The 25013-nt window shown below is 40.1% G+C and overlaps 1 protein-coding gene across 4 annotated transcripts in view; it reads right to left on the bottom strand.

Moving 5' to 3' along the window:
- Positions 1-25013, bottom strand: part of NBAS (NBAS subunit of NRZ tethering complex) — a 406507-nt gene that overhangs the window by 365030 nt on the left and 16464 nt on the right. For all 4 annotated transcript variants that reach the window (XR_012157919.1, XM_073335981.1, XM_073335983.1 and 1 more), the window contains exons 4-9: positions 24296-24373; positions 21949-21996; positions 20046-20089; positions 18498-18631; positions 17186-17319; positions 16988-17086 (exon numbers count right to left, since the gene is read on the bottom strand). Coding sequence is in view for 3 of the 4 variants with exons in the window: in XM_073335981.1 (XP_073192082.1) it covers positions 16988-17086; positions 17186-17319; positions 18498-18631; positions 20046-20089; positions 21949-21996; positions 24296-24373 (537 nt within the window). In the remaining variant the exon portion in view is untranslated. The remainder of the gene's footprint in view (positions 1-16987; positions 17087-17185; positions 17320-18497; positions 18632-20045; positions 20090-21948; positions 21997-24295; positions 24374-25013) is intronic.

Here is a 25013-nt window from a genome sequence, read left to right as displayed (position 1 = left end):
ACATAACAGAATCTAAGTTAGCTATTACCACTCAAGAAAGATCTTGGAGTCACTGTAGTTTTCTGGAAACATGAACTCAATGTTCATTGGTAGTCAAAAAAGTTAACAGAATGTTGGGAATCATTAAGAAAGGGATAGATAATAAGGAAGAAAATATCATATTGCCTCTATATAAATCCATGGTACGCCCACATCTTGAGTTCTGCATGCAGACGTGGTCACCCCATCTCAAAAAGTATATATTAGAATTGGAAAAGGTATGGAAAAGGGCAACAAAAATGAAAAAATTACATGGCTCACATTAAGTGGACTAAAAATTGGCTAACTGATAGGTATAAATATGCAACTGTAAACAGGGAATCATGATCGAGCGGGATTAGGGGTATGGAAGAGCTTCCATATGAGGAGATATTAACAAGACTGGGACTTTTCAGCTTGAAAAAAAGGACTGGGGGGGGGGGAGAATATCATAGAGGTCTATAAAATCATAATTGGTGTTGAAAAAGAATAAACAACACTTCCTTATTTACTTTTTCATTACACCAGAACTAGGGGTCACCAAATGAAATTAATAGGCAGCAGGTTTAAAATAAACAAAATGTAGTATTTCCACCCACAACGCAGTCAACCTGCAGAACTCTTTGCCACAGGATGTTGTGAAGACTGTAACAGGCTTTAAAAAAAAAAAAACCACAGATAAATTCATGGAGTATAGGTCCATCAATGGCAGCCCTAGCTTCTGTTTGCCAGAAGCTGGGAATGGCGGACAGGGGATGAGTCACTGGATGATTAGCCATTTTGTTAATTTCCTCTGAAGAACCTGGCATTGGCCACTGTCGGGAGACAGGATACTGGGCTACGTGGACCATTGGTCTGACCCAGTATGGCCGTTCTTATGCCCTACTAGAACAACATACTAACCCACAGAGACCTTCCTACGAAGACTACAAAAATAAGGATTTTGGGTGAACTCCTCCTAAAGGTTGAAACAACAGACTGGACTTCTACATAGAGTGCTTCCGCCGACATGCATGGGCTGAAATAGTGGAAAAGCAACATCACTTGCCCTATAACCTCAGCCATGCAGAACACAATGCCATCCACAGCCTCAGAAACAACTCTGACATCATAATCAAAAAGGCTGACAAAGAAGGTGCTGTCGTCATCATGAATAGGTCGGAGTATGAACAAGAGGCTGCTAGGCAGCTCTCCAATACCACTTTCTACAAGCCATTACCCTCTGATCCCACTGAGAGTTACCAAAAGAAACTACACCATTTGCTCAAGAAACTCAAGAAAAAGCACAAGAACAAATCCACACAGATACACCCCTGGAACCCCAAACAGGGGTATTCTATCTGCTACCCAAGATCCATAAACCTGGAATTCCTGGACGCCCCATCATCTCAGGCATTGGCACCCTGACAGCAGGATTGTTTGGCTATGTAGACTCCCTCCTCAGGCCCTACGCTACCAGCACTCCCAGCTACCTTCGAGACACCACTGACTTCCTGAGGAAACTACAGTCCATTGGTGATCTTCCTGAAAACACCATCCTGGCCACGATGGATGTAGAAGCCCTCTACACCAACATTCCACACAAAGATGGAATACAAGCCGTCAGGAACAGTATCCCCGATAATGTCACAGCAAACCTGGTGGCTGAACTTTGTGACTTTGTCCTCACCCATAACTATTTCACATTTGGGGACAATGTATACCTTCAAATCAGCGGCATTGCTATGGGTACCCGTATGGCCCCACAGTATGCCAACATTTTTATGGCTGATTTAGAACAACGCTTCCTCAGCTCTCGTCCCCTAAAGCCCCTACTCTACTTGCGCTACACTGACGACATCTTCATCATCTGGACCCATGGAAAAGAAGCACTTGAGGAATTCCACCATGATTTCAACAATTTCCATCCCACCATCAACCTCAGCCTGGACCACTCCACACAAGAGATCCACTTCCTGGACACTACGGTGCTAATAAGCGATGGTCACAAACACTACCCTATACCGGAAACCTACTGACGCCTATTCCTACCTACATGCCTCCAGCTTTCACCCTGACCACACCACACGATCCATTGTCTACAGCCAAGCTCTACGATACAACCACATTTGCTCCAACCCCACGGATAGAGACAAACACCTACAAGATCTCTATCAAGCATTCTTACAACTACAATACCCACCTGCTGAAGTGAAGAAACAGATTGACAGAGCCAGAAGAGTACCCAGAAGTTACCTACCACAGGACAGGCCCAACAAAGAAAATAAACAGAATGCCACTAGCCGTCACCTTCAGCCCCCAACTAAAACCTCTCTAACGCATCATCAAGGATCTACAACCTGAAGGACAACCCATCACTCTCACAGAACTTGGGAGACAGGCCAGTCCTTGCTTACAGACAGCTCTCCAATCTGAAGCAAATACTCACCAGCAACCACACACCACACAACAGAATCACTAACCCAGCAACCTATCCTTGCAACAAAACCCGTTGCCAACTGTGTTCACATATCTATTCAGGGGACGCCATCATAGGGCCTAATCACATCAGCCACACCATCAGAGGCTTGTTCACCTGCACATCTACCAATGTGATATAGGCCATCATGTGTCAGCAATGCCCCTCTACCATGCACATTGGTCAAACTGGACAGTCTCTACGTAAAAGAATAAATGGACACAAATCAGACATCAAGAATTATAACATTCAAAAACCAGTCGGAGAACACTTCACTCTCTTTGGTCACTCGATTACAGACCTAAAAGTTGCAAAAAGACCTAAAAAAACTTCAAAAACAGACTCCAACGACAGACTGCTGAATTGGAATTAATTTGCAAACTGGATACAATTAACTTAGGCTTGAATAAAGACTGGGAGTGAATGGGTCATTACACAAAGTAAAACTATTTCCCCATGTTTATTCCCCCCCACTGTTCCTCAGACGTTCTTGTCAACTGCTAGAAATGGCCCACCTTGATTATCACTACAAAAGGTTCCCCGCCCCCCGCCCCGCTCTCCTGCTGGTAATAGCTCACCTTAAGTGATCACTCTTGTTACAGTGTGTATGGTAACACCCATTGTTTCATGTTCTCTATGTATATAAATCTCCCCACTGTATTTTCCACTGAATGCATCCGATGAAGTGAGCTGTAGCTCACAAAAGCTTATGCTCAAATAAATTGGTTAGTCTCTAAGGTGCCACAAGTGCTCCTTTTCTTTTTGCGAATACAGACTAACACGGCTGCTACTCTGAAACCTGTGTTAAAACAGTAACCGTGTAACCTATTAAAATTCTATTGGTTACACAGTTCAACGTTTACCCAGGGAACTACAGTGTAGTGGGTGCTGCACCATCCCCACATTTTACGTGGGGCTCCACTGGGGCCCCCGCAGCCAGGACTCTGCTGCCGCCTGCACCAGCATCCCAGCGTGCCCAGGTTCCTGGCTGCCAGCCCCACGGCCGGGGTTCCACTGCTGCAGCACCTGGGGCTCTGTTGCTGCCCGGCATCCCAGCGCGCCCAGGGTCCTGGCTGCCGGGAGGGACCCCGGCTGTGGGTCCGGCAGGCCAGAGGGACCCCAGTGCCCCGGCACAGGGCAGCAGCCGGTATGCAGGGCGCACAGGGATGCCAGGATGGCATGTGCCACAGAGCCCCGGCCGCAGGGTCAGTAGTCCGGAGGGACCCCAGGCACGTGGGGCAGGCAGCCAGGATCCTGGGTGGAGTTTAACTGTTAACAGAAACCAGTAAGCATCAAGCTTATTGGTTAACTGGTTAAACTCTTATATCCCTATGCCCTACACGATTTAATATATTTATTAAAATATATTAAACGGCTGTTACTCTGAAATGATTTAATATATTTATCGGTGACCTGGAAGAAAACAAAATCCTCACCAATAAGGTTCGCAGATGACACAAAAATTGGGGGCGTGGTAAATAATGAAAAGGACAGGTCACTGATTCATAGTGATCTAGCTTGTTTGGTAAACTGGGCATAAGCAAAGAACACCGATTTTAATATGGCTAAATCAGGGATACTGAAACTGAGGCTTGCGATCCACAAGTGGCTATTTAAGGCTCTTTGTAGCACATGATATTAAAATACTGTGAGATTTAATTATTTAATTAAATAATTTAATTATTAACCAGTCTAAGTTATTAACCAATCAGGATACTTTTACTATGTTATTAACCAAATGTAGTTGATAAAAATAATACTACTCAGTAATTTTGCTGTGAAAATAATATATAAATTAATATTTCCCATCATATTGTTTAAATATGAATATATAGTACTATAGTAAATGAAACAATGAATTCACACTACTGTGGCTCTACTGTGGTCACTAATTTGGCTCCTAAACCACTGAGGTCTGAGTACCACTGGGCTAAATGTAAATGTGTACCTCTAGGAACAAAGAATGTACCCATTCTTATGGGATGGGGAACTCTATCCTGGGAAGCAGCGACTGAAAAAGATTTGGAGGATCATGGGGGATAATCAGCTGAACATGAGCTCCCAGTATGACACCATGACCAAAAGAACTAATGCAATCCTGGGATGCAAGTAAGCAAAAGGAGGCTATTTTACCTCTGCATTTGGTGCTGGAACACTGTGTCCAGCCTGCGTGTCCACAATTCAAGAAGAATGTTGATAAACTGGAGAGGGCTCAGAAAAGAGTCATGGGAATGATTAAAGGATTAGAAAACATGCCTTATGATGATCAAATAAATAGATTGAGCTCTGAGTCTCACAAAGAGAAGGTTAGAAGTGACTTGATTACAGTCTATATTTAATAATGGACTCTACAATCTAGCAGAGAAACGTGTAACACGATCCAATGGCTGGAAACTGAAGCTAGACAAATTCAGACTGGAAATAAGGTATACATTTTTCATAGTGACAATAATTAAAAATTGGAACAATTTACCAAGGGTCATGGTGGATTCTCCATCACTGACGATTTTTGAAACCAAGATTGGTTGTTTTTCTAAAAGATATGGCCTAGCAATTATTTTGGGGAAGTTCTATGGCCTGTGCTATACCAGAAGTCAGATTAGATGGTCATAACAGTCCCTTCTGGCATTAGAATCTGTGAATCTCTGGCTACTACACCCAGGAAAGTGAGCAGCCATATTCCGCTCCAACTGTAGCTCCCTAGTGGCCTCTTTAATGGAGCAGAAGCATCTGCTGTGCAAGACTTAAAAGTACAACAGAAAAAGCATTTTGACAAGTCTCCAAAAATGCATCTGCTTTCCTTTTAAGACATTTATGACATTTGTGAATTTACCTTACTACAAATATCTAAAGCTTTGTTCAAAGCTAATATGAAATTCAGTGCCTAAGCAAAATATTGCTACTTTAATGGTGCTGGGAAACAGATTTTTCTATGAGTAAGTAATACTTCTCATTCTGCAGTGAATTACATGAAGGGATTTTCATCAGTGAATTGTCAGATTATTGATCAACATTCCTCACATAGATCCAGGATGGACATGGTTGTGCAATATTCATAAATACCAAACAACATTTGGGTTGCAGGTTCCATCTCCAAATTATATATTAGCCATGTGCAAAGACTGCTTGAAACAAGCCATTTATCTAATGATTACATATAGGAAATAGAGTATCTCCATTTAAAATTAGTTTAAACTATTTTGTTTTTTAAATTGACACCAATAATTTGCTGGGATTTACACACACACAGACACACACACAAATACTTTGTTCTAGTCAAGCTGAGTAAGTCTCCTTCAAAAGACATTCAAGCAAAGAGAGCCAGCATTGGGACTTTTTCTTAATGGAATTCACTGTTTAAAAACATGGTTTTCAGCATCACATTCAAGGGGAAGTTAAAAATACAGCAGGTAATGGAAGCGGAATTCCGACCCACAGGATCTATACTAGACAGCAGTTCTTCCAGCCCCCTGGCCAGAGGCTGGCCCAGACCCCAGGAGCCAATGGGGCGGGGCAGAGCAGCAGCATGGTTGGGAAATGGGGAGAAGAAAGAGGACAGTCCAGGCAGGGTGCCCCCACCTCACCCACCATTTTTGTCTGGAAGCTGCTTCATGGCATTTGCAAACTGCTTCTGAATGGACCCGCCCTCCCAAAGAACAATTTGGATCAGGAGTCTACCCAGCAAGCAGTACCCTAAAAGGCACAAAGCAACATGGCTTTTCTTCAGCCCTCTGACATCAGCCAACATTACTTGTATGAGATGCTGTTGATTCATGAAGGAAACGATTATTAGGAAGGAAGTCTAGAGAGGTCACTGGAGGAAAGACAGGGAGTTGCACTATGAAGGGCAGACATGGGAGTGATCAGTTAGACAAGGAGGATGGGGGGATGCATAGTAACTGGACTTGTTTTCTCACACATGTAAGATACCTCCCAGAATTCTGGAAATTATATAAATAAAAGATATAAAAACTTTGAAAAGAATATTAATTCAGCTGGAAAGAAAGATGGAAAGCTGCATCTCAAGGAGCTGTAGTCATGGAGGAAAGTGCAATCCTGCTTTCTCCTCCCTGCTGCTACAAGGTGTTTCCCATGTAGTATGTGCTTCTGCAGCCGGGAGGATGGGTGCTCGCCTCTTTAGAAAGCTCGTTTAGGATGGGTTTGTTCGTTCATTCATTTTAAACACACTGCCAAAACTGCCTGAAGGAAGTCAAGCAAGAGAAGGGAAATGGTGATTTTCCAAAGTTAATAGCTCAGCAAAACATGAACGGAATTTCGCAGAACATGCATAAAGCACATTTACAGTGAACTTTCAAAGGCCTGCTGAAAACAAGGGAGGTGTTCCAGTGTCTCAAAAAAGTTCTCAATAAACTTATAACAAAATGTTGGGCAACTTAAATATAGCGGTCACTACCAACTCCCTCCTAGATTAACAGAGTATAATTTTTCTATCATCTGAGAAACTGGACTAGAAACAAGCATGACGATCTGATTCTGCAGTATGTTCGACATGCAAATCTCTAATTCATTCTATGGCACTGATCTGCATGAACAAACACAGAGCCGGGAACTCAGGATGTCTGAAATTCTAATCCCAGTGCTGACCCTAACTCGCTGTGGACTTTGGGCAAGCTCCTACACCTTCCTGTCTGAGTTTCCCCGGTTGTAAAATGGGTATAACCATGCTTACCCACCTGCGTGGAAAGGATTAATTAAAGGTCTGTACATGAATTGAACATTGTTATGGGGTGGCATTCACCTCTCTTGAGTACTCCCTTGGCAGAGTGCATATGCCTGCACTTTTTCTCTGCTTTGCGGTGAGTCTTCAGTGACTCCGCCCTCCAGCCGAGTCTCTCTCAATCTGTATGTGAATTAAAAAGCAAACCCCTTCTGGGGTACAAGTCCAACAGGGGCCTCTCGGAGTGCCCTCTATAGCATCTCTTTATCTGCAGCCCTATCCTTGGGCTCGCTCCTCAATAGGTCCAGCAGGGCCTATAGCAGTACTCTGGTTCAAACTGTCTCTCAGCCCCTTTTGAACTCTCTCAAATTGTCCCTGCTCTGGTACAGAGCAGTGCCCCAGGTCCCCTCCCTAGAGGCAATATCTTTGCCCTCTATTGGTCTTTTTGGCCTCAGCTCTCCAGCTTGGCCACTACAGTTCAGTTCAGTGCCTCAAAGTCCAGGCCACTTCCCCAGTGGCTAATGTGGGGGGTGGGGAAATCCAGACCATCCACTGCTCCAGATCCCAGCCCAAAAACCCTATAGATAGCAGCTGCCCACCACGTACCTTTAAATAAACTGTGTTGCTGCTGCTACAATTTTCTGGGCCACTTCCCTGAAAGCCCCAAGCACATTCTTACCCTTACCTCAGGGCCTAGTCCTGGTTGTCTCTGCCAGCACTGCTCTGTCCAAGGTCCTGTACCTCCCGCAGCCAGCCACGCACACCATCTATGCTCCTCCATCTCCAGCAAGGAGCTGAACTCACTCTGGCAGCTGGCTCTGCAGTTCGTTTTATACCAAGCAGGCTAGCAGGACGCACCCAATCAGAGCCACTGTAGGCAGCTTGGAGGCCCTCTCCACGGCCCTTTTCTGGGGCAGAGTATGGCAGGCCCACAAGGCCTCCAGCAGGGGGGCTCAAGACCTAGTCCACCCCGTCACAAACACATGAAGGACTATGAAAATACTGGTATTATTATGGGAGTTCAATAAATGTAAGGACTGAAGACCTAGCTTCAGTACCAAACACAGAGAACTGTTTGAAAGATCATACTGTTATTTTACTGCCCTCCAAAAATTTAAGTGGTTTATTTCTCCCCTCTTCCCCCATGTTGATAAGCCAGATTCACATGTAGGTTATACTCAAGTACCCATCTGTTGCCTGATAAAAAGTGGTGCTAAGTGTTAATTCAGATAGTGCCACAACAAAAATTCATAAGGCAGGCAATAAAACAGTGGAAATGTATCAGCACAAACAAGCCAGCAAGTCATGAAAGACCTAGTGCACAGATGTCATTTGCTAATAATCACAAGACAGGGGTCAAATATACACAGGATTAAACTAAACTATTTACAGCCATATATAATTTATTGAATCCATAGGCACTTCACAAGTTTTGCATCAGCTCTCATTCACCAAGCCAAAAAAAAAAAAAAAAAAATCACTAAATGAAACTAGAAACATCTCAGTGGGGTTAGAATCCTGAAATTCGATTACAATTGACTACACTCTGTTGTCAGAGGTGAGTAATAGCCCAACAGTGGCATGAAGATAAAGGGAAAAGTTGTTAATAACGATGGCAGCAACCGAAGCTCCAACTCTGCCCAAACTAGCTTTTAAAAACTCCATCCAAATAAATCTTTTCCCTAGGATTTTGGAAAAATCACCACATACCGTGCAATACATTTATAATTTAAAAGTCTCTTCTCAGGATAGATGAAATTCAGTGACAGCTGGAATGAAGCTGCCACATCAAGTTAGACAAAAAACCTTCTCCCAAGACAAAAGACCTTCTCTCCCAGGACTGAAGAAAAATTCATCATGGCAGCACATACTTAAAATTTTAAAAAGCTCTTCATAAAGACAGAAAAATGCAACAGCAGCAGCAGAAGCTATTAAGATGATTAGAGCCACTGCTATCAAAAGAACCTTAAAGCTCTTCTGAGAGCCATAGAAAAGGTCTAGAACCATTTACAAATTATTAATTTTTTTCCAGAGCTGGACAGGAGACTCAAAATAATAAAAAAAATCTTGACAGGTGCCTAAGGCTGCCAACAATCAGATCCTTTGAGTCAAATGTGTTTAGCTTTATAGATGCAGTGCTGTTGTAGCCGTGTTGGTCCCAGGATATTAGAAACAAGGTGAGTGAGGAAATAACTTTTATCGGAACAACTTCTGTTGGTTTTTGAGCTTACATAGAGCTTACATAGAGCTCTTCTTCAGGTCACCTGAAGTATGCTTTTACCTACTCCAAGTGATCTGAGGCAGAACTCTGTGTAAGCTCAAAAGCTTGTCTGTCTCACCAACAGAAGTTGTTGGTTCAATAAAAGTTATTTCCTCACCCATCTTGTCTCTCTCAGTTTTACATAATTTGAATAAACCAAGACTGCGTCAACAGAAAAATTACAGATGCATGCTTTGCATTCCCCCCCATCACCACCACCACACTCACATTATCTGTTGGGGATAGCCGAAGACACATACAATTCTACAGTAGGTAAATGCATATGGTTTCCTAGACCCAACAGAAAAAGAGGTAAGATTGTAAGATTCAAAAACATTATTTATTCAGCAAACTGGTAAGGCATTGCAAAAATAAAGCCCAGGGACTTTGGAGACAAATCCTCACACAGACTTAACCTTCAGACAAGAAACCCTTTCACAGCCATTCTCCATTTCCATTTCTGCATTTCCAATATGAGCTACAAACCCAATGAACCAAACACCCATCCATCATACATGCTTCTCAGAGCCAGAAGTGCTATCAACCTGCTACAAGACACATCCAGTAATTTCTTGCCCCATATACCTCACACACAGACCAGAGCATTAATTAATGCCCAGCATGACTTCTCTTCTCACTCTACAAAGAGTTCCTCATCCATCATGCCATTATGAATCAGAGTGCTCAATCTATCCTTCCTTTCCTCCCAACACAAATTGTAGACTCCACCATTCCTTCCCCATTCGCTCTTTCAACATGAATGGAGACTCCTCTCATCAAAGACAACTACAAATACAATCCATGCTAAAACAAAGTTTATGAATTCAGAAGAGACAGAGGTCTATTTTGACTGGAATAACCCAAGGCCATACAATTTTACTCAATGATCCCTGCATCTAGCCCAACAGCTTATGGTTAAACTAGACATTAGCGCATATCTTTAAATCAAGACTGGATGCCACGTGATAGCGAATTCCTAATATGTTGCAACAGTTAATTACCCTCACTGTCAAAAATTTGGTGACTTCAAATTCCAAACCACAGTTCGCAGAACACCCCCATTCATTAAACCAAACCAAGCCAGTCTTTGAACAAGGGAAGGGATGGGAAAAGAGAAGAGACTGTATTGCGCTTGCATTTGTAATCATTTTTTTTTTATTCTGAAGCTGAGAGAATGATAAGTGCACTCTCACTAGGTCATAATTGTGACTCCATAGTCACAATAACCTCTCACTATACTTATTTAAATATTCTCTCTGTAGAACTAGCAGCTCAAAACACCACAGGTCCATGTTAGTGCACCAAACTAAGAAGTGAAAACAAAGCCCCATATTCTATGTGACACATTAGAACTAAAAGAGTGGCAACATTCCCCCAAGCTCTCTCCACACTGACCTCCACTCCACTCAGTAGGACATTCCTTGTAATATAAAAATAGTAATGTTTTATTTAAACAAATTTAAACGTTTTCAGCAGGCTAAGATTTTTACATTAACTCCCACCTGCACTGTATAAGTTTCCCCATCATCATCAAATGTCAAAGTGGAGTAGGGCTGAGGTATGAGCAGATTCCATCCATGTCTGTTTGAGCTGTCATTTAAACCTGTGGGAGTTTTGGCTGGATGGTTTTATATATCATGTTTTACCATTGTCTCCCTGTATGTCCATGGTCTCTCTCTCTCTATGCACTCTGCCATACAGAACAACTTTAGGCCGTGAGTATGGGGTCGATGAACTGCATCTCCAGGACTTAATTTGTGCCAGGTCTTGCTGGGGCTCACTGGCAGTCCATAGCCCCAACACCTCTAGGCTTGCTGTATCAATTATGAATGTAAAAAAATTGCTTGGGCCCCGGCAGCTCTTTCGTTACAAATTAAGCACTGTGTGTGTCTCCAAGATTTGACAAAGAAAACCAAATATCTGATCACCAGTGGAACATCCAGATCTAAAGCTAAGGGTTGCAAAGGGCAAATGGATTTTCTGCTAGTTTATCTTGCTGGCAGGCCAAGCCTGGCAGGGTATCCATTCTTATACCACCCTCATAACCGTAGTGTCTGAGCACCTCCCAAAACTGCATTGCAGAAGGTGACCAGCACTTGTCATTTTCTGACAAAATTCTGTGGGGGTTTTATTGATTTCTTTTATGTCAGCTGCACTATGTGCTTTTATTATTGACAGCAAGATCAAAGCAGTGCCTTGCACCTGGAATGGAAAGTAGTGAGGTTTGCTCCTGTGGAAGTTGGCTCCAGAGCCTTGCACTGGCCCCTGAGAAAAGCTCTGTCTTCTGCAAAGACTAGCTTCACCCTTGCAGCGATTATCACTGAGGAATGGAGGTATCGACCAATCGCTATCCTGAAGCTTTAGGCGATCTTTGAGAAAGAGGACAATTAGGGTTACTGTCATCTAGGAAGGCACAGGTGGAGGCTTTGGTTTTGCTGTGTAAGAAGCATTTGAGGCTTTCTGAACTTCCTCTGTCCCTTCCCATTATGGGAAGCTGATGAGGTAACTTTAAAATTTGAGGGAAGGTTTTGAATTCCTCATCTTGTACCCCAACCCATTTTGGCAACAAGATGCATAACTGTACTCAGCACCTAATCCTGACACCGAACAAGTTTAACGTGTCTAATAATATTATCAGCAGTGAAACTTTAAAGTTTACACTTTTCACACAGCTATTGTTTCAAGTTGTCTGCAGACTCAACTGAACAGCATTACATCATTTATATTTATTTACTTTGCAATTATTGCATCTTGAGTCTTAAAATTGTTTTAAAATGAAAGCACAGACTCTTAAGCACAACTCTGTAGCACTTTAAAAGTGAACTTCAGTTATGTAGTAATTTTACAGGACTACATGATTATATTATACATATGCTAATGAATGAACCAGTCTGATTTCTCTCTCTCTCTCTCACACACACACACACACACATACAGAGGAAAAGGAGAAAGCAAACAAACAGTAAGTAAAACAGTGGCATGTAAATTGGACAGTTGAAGTTCTTACCATTTCAATAAGCTAAAGCATTCACACTGGTCCACAATCAGGCAATTTTTAATCTAGCTGTCTCCCTTTAAATTCTCTCACTTTCTGGACAATAAGAATAACTCCAAGAAAAGACTTTGCTTACGAATCTTGAGCTCTCTGGTGTCAGAAGTCAAGAATTTTCTGACACCCAGAATGAATACAAAAATCAAGAGGAACAGAGGATTTGCTCACTCACAGGGTCAAAGTAACATCTGTTTCATTCTCCTCATCCACTTAATTAAAAAAAAAAAATCTTTCGAATACTTATTTTTAAACACTACTGAACATAAATTTTGAACAGTTGGAAGAACTTAATATGATACTGTTATTGTGAATTTAGGACCATAACTGAATGCTGATAGCTTTGATGGAAGCAATCCTCCAGCACTAGGTATCTTTCTTTTCATGCCAGAATGTTATTTATCCCCACAGAACAGATGGTATTTACGTAAAATATGAGGAAACAACTTTTATCAACTGTATGCTTCCTATTAAAATCAGCCATAATTGCTAATCCTCTGGCTACTGAACATTTCTAACAACAAAAGACACCTGATAACACTGTCTGCTGCTTTTGTTTACTTTACTTACTAATATCAGTCAAATGAAAGACTTTGACCAACCCACTGGAATAAGAAACACTTTTTATATAATAAATATTTTATTTATCTCTAAGTTTTCCATGCATAAATAGTTTTGACAAGATTGCTTTGTGAGCAAGTAACTACATGATATTCAGAGCTTCTATTACTCAACTGTCAAATACACCAATTGATTTTCCATTTTTAGAAATTCCACAGCAGCTAACATACCTAGCATGAAAAAAAAAAAATCCCATAATGATGTAATTTTTACACAGAAAGAACGAAACAGCCAAGAACATCCAAGTAATGTCTGAATCAGTCACACACATACTATAAGCTAGTGTATTATCCAATATTCTTCACAGTACAGTAAAATTCATTCTGAAGGTTTAATCAACTCTCGATCACAAATCTGGCAGCAGGAAAGACGGCTTGTTTTAAAGATCTGGGAGCAAGCATAGTAAATGTCAAGCGCTAATAGGCTTGGCCTGAATGAGGCCCAGTGCAGCCAGGTACTATATAAGTTTCTCCATGCAGCTCTGCCAAAGCTTTTTAACTCTGACCTATAACACCCTGGAACTCTGGAGGAGGCTGTCACTTGTACTGAATTTGAATTATGCCAAGTTACGTGATATGCACAAATGAGGGAGAAGATGACCAAATTCTTTCACTTCTGACCAAAGCCAGGGTTAACCCACTAAGTCAGTAAACTCCAACATGCAAGTGTCCTACTTGAAAGGACTGTAAAGCAGAAGGACTGATGCTCTCCTTGTTAAGGAAAAAGGAGTTTGTTGAGTTGTAAGGATGGCCACCTAACTGGGCATGCATAATCAGAGCAGAAGTTCCCAACACCTCAACACAGTAATGTTGCCTTTAACATTTTTCAGCTTGGCTGGTGCAAATGAGAACATGCCTAGCTTCATCTCTGAAAATGATAGCACCAATTTTCCGTCTCAAACAGCAACAGTATCAGTTCTCATAGGAGAAATTCCACCTACCAAGACCAAAGTTTAGACTCTGCCACTGAAGAGAAACTGAAAAGAGTTAGGTTTTTAAAAATGGATTAATACATGAAAGAAATATTTGTTTTAGAGACACAAGTGTTTTAAATAATTAAAAATAACTGAAAAAAAAAAAAAAAGGAAAAAAAAGGAAAGGAAGCCACCTCCTACCCCATCTAAATCCAAATGAAGAGCCGCCGATTAGCCAGTCTTTCAAGTCCACTATCTGTGCCCGACACATTACAAAAAAATCAACATAGAAAGGCTTTGAATATCAAAGCCTGACATGTCATTGCAAAATTCAAATGCAAAGAAAAACTTGCATGAAAATAAAAATATTGTGATTCAAAACTGTACATTTTGCATGAACCTGATGTTACTCAAACAATGATCTCCCCATTCTAAGGTTGTGTGCTTTATTTGATAATTGAGAGCCACATAAGGAATTTAAGAAAATTCCTCTTAACATTTTTGGCATTTGGGATAATATTGTTCCATTTTGTGGAAAAGCAGGTTTGTCACATCAGCAAGTGTCCCTACATCTCCTCCCATGAACAAAATTCTCTCAAAACAACAGATACTGGCATCCTGGATCAGCCAAAAAAAAAAAAAGACTACTTTGGATAACTGTTAAAGGGGTTAACGTTTTCACTGCCTTGACGTCTATGGATTATTCCTGAGTTACACCAGTGTAAGCAAGAGAATAAGTCTCACTATTCCTCAACATAGAATCATAGAAGTGGAAGGGACTTTGAGAGGTCATCTAGTCCAGTCCTCTGCACTCAACGCAGGACTAAGTATTATCTAGACCATCCCTGACAGGTGTTTGTCCAACCTGCTCTTAAAAATCCCCAATGATGGAGATTCCATAACCTCCCTAGGCAATTTATTCCAGTGCTTAACCACTCTGACAGTTAGGAAGTTTTTCCTAATGTCCAGCCTAAACCGCCTTTGTTGCAATTTAAGCCCGTTGCTTTTTGTCCTATCCTCAGAGGTTAAGAACAACAATTTTTCTCCCTCCTCCTTATAACAACCTTTTATGTACTTGAAAACTGTTATCATGTCCCCTCTCAGTCTTCTTTTCTCCAGACTAAACAAACCCAATTTTTTCAATCGTCCCTCACAGGTCATGTTTCCTAGACCTTTAATCATTTTTGTTGCTCTTCTCCGGACTTTCTCCGATTTGTCCACAGCTTTCCTGAAATGTGGAGCCCACAACTGAACACAGTACTCCAGCTGAGGCCTAATCAGCGCGGAGTACAGTGGAAGAATTACTTCCCATGTCTTGCTTACAATACTCCTGCTAATACTTCCCAGAATTATGTTTGCCTTTTCTGCAAGTGTTACACTGTTGACTCATATTTAGCTTGTGATCCACTATGATCCCCAGATCCCATTCCACAGTACTCCTTCCTAGGCCATTTCCCATTTTGTTTGAATGCAACCGATTGTTCCTTCCTAAGTGGAGTACTTTGCATTTGTCCTTATTGAATTTCATCCTATTTTCTTCAGACTATTTCTCCAGTTTCTCCAGATCATTTTGAATTTTAATACTATCTTCCAAAGCACTTGCAATCCCTCCCACCTTGGTATTGTCAGCAAACTTTATAAATGTACTCTATGCCATTATCTAAATCATCGATGAAGATATTGATCAGAACCGGACCAGAACTGATGCCTGTAGGACCCCATTCGTTATGCCCTTCCAGCATGACTGTGAACCACTGATAACTACTCTCTGGGAACGATTTTCCAACCAGTTATGCACCCACTTTATAGTAGCTCCATCTAGGTTGTATTTCCCTAGTTTGTTTATGAGAAGGTCATGTGAGACATTATTAAAAGCAAAAGCCTTACTAAACATCTATAACGTAAGTTTCTCTTGAGCACATCTATGTAGCCGAACGCATATTATTTCATTCCTGTGGTAAGGACCAACAAAAAAGTTACAGTACTGTAAATAACTACCCTGGGTACTTAGGGATATTTGATGCAATAATGGAGGATTTCAGCAGTCAAGTTAAGTAGTTACGCATTTCACAATTACTATGCAACTTTAAAGCATTCTGAAGTAAAAAAACCATTTCTCATAAGTCTGTGGGCGTGGAGCCTGCCAGTAATCTCTGCTCTCTGACAGAGTGTTTAACCAATACTGGTTTGAAAGTATTAAGTAATGCCAAAGACTTTGTACATTCCTTGTAAATAAACAAGATTGCATCACGGAAAACACCAGATTCCATCAATTCCATCAATTGGAACAATTGGCAGAGCCCTAAACTTTGACTAGCCGCTCAGGTCAAAAAGGCAACAATATTTTAAAAGCCAAATTCTAACAATGTGAAAAATACTCTAATCACAACATTAAAAAGTAACACTGAATACTTAATTTCTTAATAAACTACTAACCATCCCATAGGAAGACGATATTATCAGTTGGAAGTACAGAAGAATGGAGAGAAAGTAGATTTGATTTATATGCATGGGATAGCAGGGAATTATAGCTTAGTATGGTAAATTCCATTTTAAAAAAAAGTTAACGTTGACACCTAAGAGCCTAATCCTAATAAGACAACTCTTGTTGACTTTAATGGGAGTCAGATCATGCCCTAATAAAGCAGAATTACAAATTTGGATCCTGATCCTGCGAATATGTATGCAAACTGTTCCACTGAGTCCACAAGTTTGCAGGATGGAAGCCACAACGACCATAAAGTTCCCCTAACTTTCCCATACATTCCACAGAGAACTGCATTCTTGCAGTTGTGTTCTGCATCATGAGCCTGAACTTATCAGTAAAATGACACAGTTCACCCAGAGACCATTCATAGTTAGAGACAGCAAGTCAGCAACAGGTATTCCTAAGAACCATTGCGTGAATGCATATAACTATATGCAGTACTCTTAGGTATTTATCACTACAATGATTATTCATGTTTTATTTAGTCTGATCAAAAGCTTACCTGTGCCCAAGATGATAAACCACCGTAGTTATTCCATGGGCATAATGGCTGCTGAAGTTGAAACTATGACTCTCTTGGAAGCTTTGGTTTGTTCCAACACTAGACCAGAAAAAATTAATAGAGTTTATATTTTAGAGGGGAAAAAGGTACTTCAAGTTTGTTCTGAAATGTACCACAAGCATCTGAGTTCATTTTTACCTTACAAGGTAACTTTTCAGTTCTCCACGATAATTGATGACTAGCAGTTCGGCTGACCATTGGGCACTTGCTTTATATTCTAGAAAGATCAATCCAGCAATTGCGTAGCTCAGATCTCCTGGAAAACTGGTTGCCTTTTACCAAACAACACAAAAAAAGACAGACATTTATAGGTAAAACACAAGGAAGCAGCTAAGTTGAACTAACAGAAATAATTCATATATATCATTAGTTCCAGAAGAAAATGAGGTTGCCCTTCACAATACTAAGGAAAGGCAGTCATGTTAACACAGAACATAAGGTGCTTAGACAATATATTGAGGGAAAGTGATTAAAAGATACCCAAAAACGTTAGCTCATAATAACTTGTCCTTCAGGCTGTGAAAGATTTATTGATTTTAATTCTGAAATTGTTATTAGCTTGCTGTAAACAGCATTACATTTCCTCAGATAAAAGACCATTTTGTTGAGATCCCTGTAGCAACAATGCCAACTTTGGATCATGATCAAATCAGAACATAAGCTGCACAGTGGCAGACCTGATCAGTACTTTCATGAGAAGGGGAAAAAAAAAAAAAAAAAAGGAAGTTCAGATGCTATTGCGGGTTGTGGTGCTGGCAGTGTTTCCTTAGAGCAGTGATACTCAGACCTCAGTGGTTCAGGAGCCAAATTAGTGATCAACATTACCCAAAAGAGCCACAGTAGTGTGAATTCATTGCTTTGTTGACTATTTTTATATACACACACACTATTCTCAAAGCAAAACGACTGACTAAGCATTATTATTTTATCAACTACAATTGCTTAATAACATAGTAAAAGCCTCCTGATTGGTTAATAATTAAATCACACTGTGTTTTAATATCATGTGCTGCAAAGAGCCAAAGGAGAGACATTAGAGAGCACGTGCAGCTCACGAGCCTCAGTCTGAGTATCATTGCCTCAGAGTCTGCCCCAATAAAGGTATTAGAGGCCACCGAAAGCTGTCGGATCAGCCATATTTTTGGAGGATAGTCACGATAAAGTTCCAGTCAGCTGTGTTCTTTGATGATCCATTGGCACTTTCAGCGAGAATTGTGAGCAGGAATAATGTACTTTGTTCATTTAACACTTGTAGCTCAGTTGTATTTAGTCTAAATATTTCATACTACACTACTAAACACTAATAGCACGTTTGTACTGTAAATCCTTGCACTAGAATATACTGCTATTAAACTTTTACAGAGGAGAGAGTAGAAGCAGTCATTTGAGTGCATACAAGTCACACAGGGTTCCACTGTATGAAACTTTATTTAATAAACAGAATAAATACCGGAGAAATTACGAAGAGCTCACTGCCCATCAGGTCAAATACTCTCACAGTTCCACTGCTTTCAGCATAGGCAAGCAGTGTGCAGTCATGACTCCATGCCACTCGTCTCCACTGTGTGTTAGGATCCTTCGGCACTACAGAGAAGGCAAGATGTATTCATAAAAATATGGCTATGGTTTCAATGGTTACATTATAAACTGTACTCAACTGTTTTCATCTATCAACTTTCTGAGTCTTAATTAGGACAATACAGAGTTTTGTTGGATCATGCAAATGAATCTTACTGTAACTCATCCACAGTAGTGGAAAACCTTGAGACTAGGAGTCTGAATTTCCTAACTTTTGTACTATAAAAATGTCATTCTTTACACAGCATTAATGTACTGCTTGCATATGTGGAAATCTTTTTAACAGCTTAAAAATAGAGTGATGTGAAAAAATAAAAGAGATATAACAGAAACTCTGCCTCAAAACTTTCCTTATTACACAGACACATGACAATTTTGTACATAGGTGTTACATAAAGTGTATTCTTTAAAGACTATAAAGAGTTCAATCATTGCACTATGCACTTCTTATTGTCCAGCAACAATAACTGATCATCTTACCACCTGAAAATAAGCATCCACTGGGATCAATTAGCAAAGAGAAGAGTACAGCCTATTCCAGGCAGCCTATCCCATTATCTAACAGACTTAAAATTAAGACTAGCAGAAGGAAAGAGAGAGACTGACTTGCTGGGTACATACAGTATTTCCAGCACTATAGTATTACCCTACTGAAAATTATTGTAACAAGTTTTTTGGAAGCTTACTGTAATTCTATTTTATGAACACTATTGCATCTATCCTACCATCATACTGCATTGATATGATTGTTTTAAAGGAAGAGCTTCCTTCCTCAGACCTAAAAGATGTCACATTTGAAGGAGTCATTTAAACACAACGGATAACCTTTCCAAAGGCACCTTAATCTCAGTTTCAAAATGATTTAGGAATCACTGAGTCTCACTGAAAGTCAATGAGATTTATGGCCCATAAGTCACCTAAGTGCTTTTGAAATTTTTCCCCAAGCATGACAGGAGGTAGTCAGATTAATAGGATAGAGAATGCAAAGGACTTTCAATTAGAGTTATGGTACCTTTAAAAAAAAATAAAAATGAAGTACTCCCTTCAGCTCCGATTACAAACATTTATTTGATCTTTAACTGAGCTTTGGTGGAGGACAGCTGAACCACTGTGCAGTCACACCATAACCAAGATGCTTTTGTACACATCAATGCTTGTAGCCTGTCTTGTTTTTTGATATTCAATACTCTACTACTGCCTCAACATGCCCTCTTAACTCTACACTCTCCACATCAGAGATTCAGGCTCAGTACGCTAGTCAGGGTGGAGGAAGGGAAAAGTGGAGAAAACACAGCCAGTCAGACTGTATCAATGTTATTAAAAGGTATTTCCTTAAAAGAGCACATGAATAATCTTTTAAACCCAATAAGCAATACTGCTGCTTAAGAAACCTCCTTGACATCAAAAAAGTTTTTCATACCTTGACATTTTCCAACAATGGATCCAAAGTCATCTTTTGCAGACCTGTAAATCATGAACAGATGTAATTAACTGAATTTAATGAAGAAAACTGAAAAATACTGCAGCATTTATAAAATAATTAGAAAAAAGAGTCAGAAGCATCCATTCCACCAGATTATATCAGCACCTGACAAACTAGGCAGTTAAATGTGGGACCTACACAAGCTCAGTATCCTGTAAGGCTAGTATTTCAAACACTGTGTAAAAATTCAGCCAGTTACAGCCACACAGTAAAAATGCAAACTTCAACCTTACATTCTAGGAAGTTTGACATTTGTGATGTTCTTGTCTATTTTCATCAAAACAGTTTTCATACATTTTCTTCTTTTACATATAAATAGCAGGTTTGATCTTCCAGCAAACGGATTTTTGTGAAGCAAGCAAATACACTCAGTCAAGACTTGTTCTGCAGATAAGTGTGTGGTGGTTGCCATTGAACTTGCAAATAAAGGTGGGTTGGCTGGCTCTTTTGGGGAAAGGTAAGTAAAAATCTCTACATCATTTTACTCAAATCAGTATTATGTGTAGAGCACCATAAATGTTCAAGGCACTTTACAGATAAGTAAAATGACAGCTCCTTGCCACAATCCAGTGAGATGCCAAACACCCCCTGTCAAGGTTCCTCCCCCACTCTGAATGCTAGGGTACAGATGTGGGGACCTGCATGAAAACCTCCTTAGCTTATCTTTACCAGCTTAGGTCAAAACTTCCCCAAGGTACAAAATATTCCACCCTTTGTCCTTGGATTGGCCGCTACCACCACCAAACTAATACTGATTACTGGGGAAGAGCTGTTTGGAAACGTCTTTCCCCACAAATACTTCCCAAAACCTTGCACCCCACTTCCTGGACAAGGTTTGGTAAAAAGCCTCACCAATTTGCATAGGTGACCACAGACCCAAACTCTTGGATCTGAGAACAATGAAAAAGCATTCAGTTTTCTTACAAGAAGACTTTTAATAGAAATAGGAGTAAATAGAAGTAAAGAAATCCCCTCTGTAAAATCAGGATGGTAGATACCTTACAGGGGAATTAGATTCAAAACAGAGAATCCCTCAAGGCAAAACCTTAAGTTACAAAAAAGATACACAGACAGAAATAGTTATTCTATTCAGCATAATTCTTTTCTCAGCCATTTAAAGAAATCATAATCTAACACATACCTAGCTAGATTACTTACTAAAAGTTCTAAGACTCCATTCCTGGTCTATCCCCGACAAAAACAGCATATAGACAGACAGACACCCATTGTTTCTCTCCCTCCTCCCAGCTTTTGAAAGTATCTTGTCTCCTCATTGGTCATTTTGGTCAGGTGCCAGCGAGGTTACCTTTAGCTTCTTAAGCCTTTACAGGTGAGAGGAGTTTTCCTCTGGCCAGGAGAGATTCTAAAGGGGTTTACCGTTCCCTTTATATTTATGACACCCCCTCTTCCTTCCCCAATGTGACTTCAGTGAGAGAGGAGGACACTCAGCACCTCCAAAGGTTAAAGCCAGAGATTACTTAACAGGGCAAGCAATGAAATACAAAGGAGGGAGGGAGACACAAAGGAGTACAAAAGCAGTGAAAGATCATGAAATGTGCTTAGTGAAGTTCATCCATCTTGTTCATGTCTCTTTCGGTCTTCATTTTTAAAAATGCAGTCTTTGTGTTTATGGGCAGTGTCAGGAATAAAGCAAAGGGTGTAAAGCTGCTGCTTTTAAAGTTAATAGGTTCTAAGACCATTTAACAAATTCTGATGCCTAAAATACAAACAAAAAATTAACTTTACCTTTAAAAATATAGCTTATAAACCCCTAAATCCATTTTCCCAAGATACTCCATGAAATTGGTAGTGAAATGATAGATAATACTGAGTTACCTACCTGATTTCTACACATTGGTCCTGAACAACTGCCAACAGTTTACCATGACTGAAAGGGGGAAAAAAAAGCATTTCACGTTAAAATTCAATTAAAATAAAAAGTTGCTTTTGTGAAACATGGGTCACGCAATTAGGTATCACTTTACAAACTCAAAAAGAAAAGGAGTACTTGTGGCACCTTAGATACTAACCAATTTATTTGAGCATAAGCTTTCGTGAGCTACAGCTCACTTCATCGGATGCATACTGTGGAAAATACAGAAGATGTTCTTATACATACAAACCATGGAAAAATGGGTGTTTACCACTACAAAAGGTTTTCTCTCCCCCCACCCCACTCTCCTGCTGGTAATAGGTTATCTAAAGTGATCACTCTCCTTACAATGTGTATGATAATCAAGGTGGGCCATTTCCAGCACAAATCCAGGGTTTAACAAGAACGTCTGAGGAGGCGGGGAGGGGTATAATTCTTGACATCTGATTTGTGTCCATTTATTCTTTTATGTAGAGATTGTCCAGTTTCACCAATGTACATGTCAGAGGGGCATTGCTGGCACAAATCAGATGTCAAGAATTATAACATTAATAAACCAGTCGGAGAACACTTCAATCTCTCTGGTCACGCGATTACAGACATGAAAGTTGCGATATTACAACAGAAAAACTTCAAAACCAGACTCCAGCGAGAGACTGTTGAATTGGAATTCATCTGCAAATTGGATACAATTAACTTAGGCTTGAAGAGAGACTGGGAATGGTTAAGTCTTTATGCAAGGTAATCTATTTCCCCTTGTTTTTTCCTACCCCCTTCCCCCGTTCCTCAGACATTCTTGTTAAACCCTGGATTTGTGCTGGAAATGGCCCACCTTGATTATCATACACATTGTAAGGAGAGTGATCACTTTAGATAACCTATTACCAGCAGGAGAGTGGGGTGGGGGGAGAGAAAACCTTTTGTAGTGGTAAACACCCATTTTTTCATGGTTTGTATGTATAAGAACATCTTCTGTATTTTCCACAGTATGCATCCGATGAAGTGAGCTGTAGCTCACGAAAGCTCATGCTCAAATAAATTGGTTAGTCTCTAAGGTGCCACAAGTACTCCTTTTCCTTTTGCGAATACAGACTAACACGGCTGTTACTCTGAAACGTGTCATTTTACAAACTCAGATTTAAATTCTGTCTTACATTCCAAGTGAAAATAATTGGATGACGACAATTATTAGAAGATACTGGTACCCACAATGTAAATTAGCAGTTAGTAGATTCCATATGTCACTGGCTGCATCATATCACTCAGGACTATTAATATCTCATTTTTTGTTAGCACTAACTATTAAAAAAACTTAAATGGTTGTTCCAAAGGAGGTCAGAGTCAAACACTGCTGAAGGATAATTTCAAAGGCAGAAATATTTGTAATTATGCCTGCTAAGACAGGAGTTAATCAAATATCATGTTTCAGGGTGATCACTACTGGGGCGAGGAAGGAAATTCTCATCCTGCCTCAAATATACAGCATTGCACAATTACGTTATTGAAGAAGGGGTCTCCCCTTCTTCTGAAGCATCAGGCACAGACCATTGCCTTCAGTCAGATACCAAAAATGCTGAACCTTTGTTCAGATCCAATATGACACATACTATGTTTGAGAGCCATAATAAAACACCCTGAGTAAAGCTATTGCAAACTAATATCAGGTCATGCAATCCTCCTATGTATACATTTTCCATTTCTTTATTTAACTATTGTAAAACAGCTATTTTTAGTACCAGAATTTTTCCACACATCAAAGGCCAGACTTAGAAGGTGCTGAGCTGCTCCGGGAAACTACATTATACTCACCTCCCACTAATTTTAACGGAACTTGATGACATAGCATCTTGCAGGTTCTAGGACTTTAGTAAAGCAAGCCTTGACAAGTCACCCAGTAGATTCTCAGCCAAAGATTCATCCTACTTACTTGCAAATTGAGCTCGCATTCAGGGGTGAGCAGGAGGAGGAGGATGGAAGCCTGCATGCAGTTCCACACACAGCAGATATGATGGGTAAAACTAAATGAGATGGTTCAGACAACACTGCCAAACCACTAGCCTCAGGGACAGGGAGGCCACCAAAGTTAAACCCATGACCAAATCTGGACCCATACCTTATTTTCTTCTTCTTCAGCTCATGTCTCTCTGATAATGCTAAATTATTGCTGTCTAAATAGAATTTTTTATATGCTAGCTCAACTAACTTATTACAAAAATTACTAGAAAGAGTGAGCTTGCCTTTTTTTCCCCCATAAATGTATATGAAACAGTGTGTGTCAACAAAGACACAGAAAGAAAAATGATATCCCTCTTACCTTGCAAGCACTAGATGCCAGTTAATCTGCTTACTAACCAGACGAACAAGCCCAGCAGGGAGGGAAAACTTTGCAGGGCTGAAATACCAAGTATATTCAGATTAGAATGTGAGGTTTTAAAATTGATACAATATAAATCAAAACAGTAATATGTAAGAAATATATGGCAGATTAATTGGTTTCAAAAGGTCACTCTAAAATATTACCCTAAAAGTTATTTTTTATTTCAGAAAAAAAAATTCCCAGCTGGAAGTCAGATGTCCAAAACTATTTTGGGTGCTTTTGTTTTTAAACAACAAATGCATACGTTATGAAAGCTTAAAAGAAATTTCCCACAACATACACAAATGAAGGCCGTAAACCTGCAAAGGGATCCATGCATACGGACCTAACATCTGCCTGGAGTCCAATGACTTCAAAAGGCAACATATTGCTGTAAACGCCCGACTCTGTCAAATCCAATTCCAAGATCAAAACCCAGGTGCACACTTCATGTTAGAAAAGTATATACAGACAGATTTATGTGTGTAGTCTACTGCTATTTGAAGGAAATATCTTGCCATTCAAATGATACCAGAGGGATCCAGCCAATCAGAGAAACAAGAAAAATCAAAACTTAGAATCTGACTAAATGGCAGACTAAATATTGAAATGAATCTAAATAATTAAACTTACAGTCTAAGATTGTCATTTATGTATACCAATGGCTCTCAAACTT

This window comes from Lepidochelys kempii, chromosome 3 (assembly GCF_965140265.1).
Source record: "Lepidochelys kempii isolate rLepKem1 chromosome 3, rLepKem1.hap2, whole genome shotgun sequence".
Classification (NCBI taxonomy): Eukaryota; Metazoa; Chordata; order Testudines; family Cheloniidae; genus Lepidochelys; species Lepidochelys kempii.
The sequence above is the reverse complement of the archived record's forward strand: the minus strand, read 5'-3'. Positions and strand labels throughout refer to the sequence as shown.